This window comes from Populus alba, chromosome 1 (assembly GCF_005239225.2).
Source record: "Populus alba chromosome 1, ASM523922v2, whole genome shotgun sequence".
Taxonomy (NCBI): Eukaryota; Viridiplantae; Streptophyta; class Magnoliopsida; order Malpighiales; family Salicaceae; genus Populus; species Populus alba.
Genome location: NC_133284.1, coordinates 34468498 through 34474010, shown reverse-complemented (window position 1 = coordinate 34474010; position 5513 = coordinate 34468498). Strand labels below are relative to the sequence as shown.

At 34.7% G+C, this 5513-nt stretch overlaps 1 protein-coding gene across 1 annotated transcript; it reads left to right on the top strand.

Moving 5' to 3' along the window:
• Window positions 1-1738: 1738 nt before the first annotated feature.
• On the top strand, window positions 1739-4683 carry LOC118055368 (terpene synthase 10). The gene is made up of 7 exons (XM_035067250.2): window positions 1739-2040; window positions 2248-2515; window positions 2612-2990; window positions 3288-3506; window positions 3616-3754; window positions 3857-4105; window positions 4187-4683. The coding sequence occupies exons 1-7, from the start codon at window positions 1816-1818 to the stop codon at window positions 4487-4489; spliced, it is 1782 nt and encodes a 593-aa protein (XP_034923141.1). The 5' UTR covers window positions 1739-1815; the 3' UTR covers window positions 4490-4683.
• Window positions 4684-5513: the final 830 nt, after the last annotated feature.

Sequence of the window (5513 nt, the reverse complement as noted above, 5' to 3'; positions counted from 1 at the left end):
TTCCCAAGGAGATGAGCTGTCAGATACGGAGTTGATGGCGTTGGACTACCTTGATAGGGTAGACCAGCGCAAAGATGGCAAGAGACAGTAGTCCGGATCCGGTTTGGGATATTCTGCGCACCCTATCAGAATGGCACAAATTAGCCCAATTCGAAAAGCTTATTCCAGGGCTCATCCGTGGTTACCTAGCTATGCTTGTTGGAGTTCGTTTCAGGCCCCAACTTCCATCATTTAGGTCCGGTTTGGGCTTGATTTTGTAGTGATTTTTATTTCAATCTTTGCTTAATTTTTGCTGACTGACTTGTTTTAGGCTGTATTTTTTTTTTGAATAAAAGAAAATCATCATTTTTTATAATTCTTCCACCATCCTCACCTCCCTTTCAATCTCGATTTTCTTAGTTTTGGCGGCGTCACTCTATAATCTCCATTTCCAAAAAAAAAGAAAGAAAAATAGAAGTAATATTTGAGAGAAAGAGGAGTGAGGCGTTCCCCTGTGTACAATTCTGAGCTTTTTTCCTTCACAGTTCAGATGAATTGCTTGCTATGTTGGCATTCGAGTCACAATATTTGTTGATGTAAAGGGTGTTGGATGTTTTCAAAATTTTCCACGTGCAGCTGTTCTGAGATTTTGAAGTCTTAGCCGACAGCACATCAATCAGTCATCCGTAGAAATTACAATGGCTAGCAAAGTGTGGTAGCCAGATCAGTTCACTCATTAAAATTAAAGAGGTAAGAGTCTCTATCATAATATCGAATTTACATGTAGAACTAAGCAAGCATCATAGCTAAGCTGTCACTGTATGCCACCATGCCTAGATTAATTAGTAAACCAAAACAATCCATAAGACATGTAATAAACCAGGATTTTCCACAAAATAGAAAAAAATCATAGTAGTTAGCATCTAGACCATCAAACCAGTCAGATGTTTTCAAAATTTTCCACATATAGCTGTGCTGAGATTTTAAAGTCTTAGCCGACGGCACATCAATCAAGAAATTACAATGGCTAGCAAAGTGTGGCAGCCAGATCAGTTCACTCATTAAAATTGAAGAGGTAAAAGTCTCCATCAGAATATCAAATTTACTGATTGATTATTATTAGACTTTCTATGAATAAAGTTTCTCATTTTCTATCAAAGTTTTTAACTAATTATTAAAAAATTAATCTAATAGTGATGATATAGAATTATATATTTTAATTATGAAAATATGTATGTATGTAATTATATACAAACACACGTGTATCTCACCAGGGAAAATAAAGGCTTAATTAATTTGAGTGTAGTGTTTGGTTAGTACATCTAGAAAAAGTGATTGAAACATATTTAATTGAAACACGTGTTGTACATTTCTTATCTCAAAATAGAAAGTAAGAGAAAACATATTTCATTTGTCCCACCATCCCAGTAATACTTGTCCAATTATTGGTTGAAAAATTTTAGAATGGGAAGTGGAATGCTGAGTGGGCCCCTGAATCTCACGTTCATAATAATCTCACTCCATATATAGTATTTCGAATTCCATCACAATACAAATGTGACAGATTTTGTCTGACAAGTTAATCTTGATGAAGTATTCCCGACTTTGTCGGTCTAGGACTTCAAGGATTTGGCATGCGGGCCCTTATCGTACTTCGTGGCAATACATATAGATCTAGACGATACCAGATAAATTCTCTCTCTCTCTCTCTCTCTCTCTCTATATATATATATATATATATATATATAACATAGGCCTATAGTTTAGATCAGCATTCTCCACTCGTAAAATCCAATTTGCGTTCCGGAAAAAAAGAAAAACAAGGAAACTTCTGAAATGGCTCTTTACCAACTTGCTCCATTCCCTATTAGTACTGTCACCAAAAGGACATTTTCAAGTCGCACCTCACTTGGATCATCAAGAAATGGCTGTTTCCCTAGCCAAGTTCGGTGCATGGTAGCGACCGAAACTCGTGATCAAAGCATTGCCAGGCGCTCTGGAAATTATCCCCCTCCCTTCTGGGATCATAAGTTTCTTCAGTCACTGACAAGTGAATATGTGGTAAATATATATACATGTGTGCTCCATTACCTTTATTATTATAATTTTCTTTTCAATAGTACTGTACTCATTATGGATCTGATCGTATTCCAGGCATTTAGAAATTTCCATTACCATTATTACTTCTAATAATGCTTAGACATCTCAGGAGCGCAGTTATTTCCAACCATGGAAAGCTAACAAAACCCTTTATATATATTTTTGCAGGGAGAGCCGTGCACAGGACAAGCTAACAAGCTGAAGGAAACTGTGAGGGACATGCTTGAGAAACCATTGGATGCTGTATATCAACTGGAGCTAATTGACAACCTCAAAAGACTTGGAGTTGCTTATCATTTTGAGCTTGAGATACAGAGCATACTGGAAAGCAGGTGGAATGATTATAAAAAAGACAACAGAGAGATGAAAGAGGACTTGTATGCTACTTCTGTTGAATTTAGACTGCTAAGGCAGCATGGATATAATGTGCCTCAAGGTTCTCTTTATACATATATAGTCATAGTTATATGCATGTGTATATCAATTAAACTTAGCTTAAACGACCTTCATCAAGCAATCCTGTTATTTGCAGATGTTTTCAGTGGCTTCAAGGATGAGCGAGGAAACTTCAAGAATTGTCTTCGCGATGATGTCAAAGGGATGCTAAATCTATATGAAGCCTCTTATTATCTAGTAAATGGTGAGAGTATCTTAGAAGAAGCGAGAGATTTTTCTCAAAAACATCTCAAGGAATATAGCAAGAAACAGAATGAAGATCATTATCTTTCACTGTTGGTGAATCATTCATTGGAACTTCCACTGCATTGGAGGATGCAAAGGATGGAAGCAAGATGGTTCATAGATGCCTATGGAAGAAAAAGGGACTTGAACCCCATCCTTCTAGAGTTTGCTGGATTGGATTTCAACATGGTTCAAGCAAAATATCAGGACGACATAAGACATGAATCAAGGTATAAAATTAGTAATTGCCAAAAGTGGAGTAAACCTCACCAATAGCTCATTTGATTATTTTTTTATGAATTGCAAAAAGTGCCTTGATTGACACCTCTTCTACTACATTCCGCTAAATTTAAATATCACATGAAAGTCGTGTATTTTCTTTGAAAAGTGTTAGCAAGTCACCAAAAGTCATAAAACCATATATCAAGGATTTAATAATATTAAAATAACATAAATCTTGTTTTTATCGTAATATTTACATAATTTAAACTTTTTGATGTTCTTTTTATACTCTCCATTAATGTTAGGTGGTGGACTAGTATGGATCTAGGAAACAAGTTGTTCTACACCAGGGACAGATTGATGGAGAACGCTTTGTGGGCGGTAGGAGAGGTATTTGAGCCTCAGTTTGGATATTATCGAAAAATGGCGACCAGGATTACTGCTCTAATAACAGCATTAGATGATGCTTACGATGTGTATGGCACCCTCGAAGAACTTGAGGTCTTCACAGATGTTATTGAGAGGTTGGTACTATCATTTGACCTGTTTTCTATGCTACTTTTTTCGATTGCTGGCTTCTTGGAGAAATTAAACCTGAAATATTAAGCATTAAACTATGCAATTTTCCTTCAGCTGGGATATCAATGCATTGGACCAACTGCCATACTACTTGAAGATATCTTTCTTTGCTCTCTTCCAGTCCATCAATGAAATCGGTTACAATATTCTTAAAGAACAAGGAATAAATGTTGTTCCTTCCCTGAAGAAATTGGTATTGATTTTAATTTATCTATAAATGATCTTCCCCTGCTTTTGTAAGTTTGAAAAACTTTCTTTCCATAGTTTTTGACATATACGATTCCAAATGAACTAGTGGGGAGATTTATGTCGAGCATTTCTTAAAGAGGCAAAGTGGTACTACGCTGGATATACACCAACTCTACAAGAATACCTTGATAATGCATGGTTGTCAGTATCCGGACAAGTCATACTAGGGCATGCTTTCTTCTTGGTTACAAATCAATTGACAGAGGAGGCTGTAACATGTTGCATGGAATATCCTGACTTAATTCGTCACTCGTCAACGATTCTACGACTCGCAGATGATCTAGGAACATCTTCGGTATATAATTTTTTTTCTCAAATTTTTTCACTCATACTTTTCTTTTGAAAGGGTTTTGATTTTTCTACATTTTGGAATCAGGATGAGATTGCTAGAGGTGATAATCCAAAATCAATTCAGTGCTATATGCATGAAACTGGAGCGACTGAACAAGAAGCTCGTGAGCATGTACGATATTTGATATACGAGACGTGGAAAAAGCTAAATGCAGAGACATTGAAGCCATATCCCTTTTCTAAAAAATTCATGGGAATTCCAATGGATCTTGCAAGGACTGCTCAGTGTTTTTATGAAGATGGAGATGCGTATGGAATTCAAGATCAGGAGACTCATGGTCGCCTGGCGTCGTTGATTGTTACGCCCGTTCCTCTCCAAGATATATAGTTACCAGAAGTCATTCAAGCGGTACTGTGAATCGTGTCTGCTGCGATTTTTCCAGGCTCTCAGCTTAGCTTGCTTCAGCTTGTTACTGCAAAATGCTTCTTTTCTATCGAAGTGCTTTCCTTTTCCACTTGGGTGTTTTTCTTGTTGTCTTTGGCTTATCAATAAATAAATATATAAAACGCAACGCTTGAAGTCATGTGTGTTAGAATTCAAATTTAGAGTTTTATTATTATTAAAAGTTAGTTAGTTGATTAGTTTTCTTCATGGTTAAATAAGGATAAATCTTAGTTAGACATAAGTAAAATATAGTCATAACTTTAAACTTTCAGAATATACATGAGTAAAATAATAAAAAGAAAAAGTAAGCTGTCGTGTTCTTTCTTAAAGCAAAACCTACGTGAGTTCTGTTCAACAATGTAACCTTTTCCAAATCATAGGCCTTTATGTTAATAAGCAATATAATTAAATATAATTTTAAGCATAGGGGCTGGATAAATTTTTTTAACATAAAAAATAATGATAAGGAAAAAAAAATCTAAGACTTGAGTCATTGGTTTAATTGGTAATTTAAATAATATGATTAAAAAAAATGTAACAACAATAAATAAATAGAAAAAAAAAACCCGATTTAAGCCAACACGGGTTATGAAATAACTCAATGTTGAAGAACAAAACTGAAAAATAATTAATTAAAAAAAACCCCAGTTAAACCGGGTTAAATTGCAAACTTCGCGATCATGGATATAAGATTGAAATAATCTCATAGAAAGGAATGTAAGAAAAAAAAATAAAAAAATGAATTCTTAATAAATCAAATGAGAACATGATAAATCTACAAAAACAAATAAAAAAAGAAAAAAAAATGAAGCTCAATCAATAGTAAATAAAATGTTGAAGGACAAAATTTAAAAAAAAAAGGATAAAAAAAACTCAATTCGAATCCACCCATGTCAAGATGTAAAATCTATTACCCAATTATGATACCAAGGTGACTACGTTTGAAAGAAAATTGAATAAAATCATA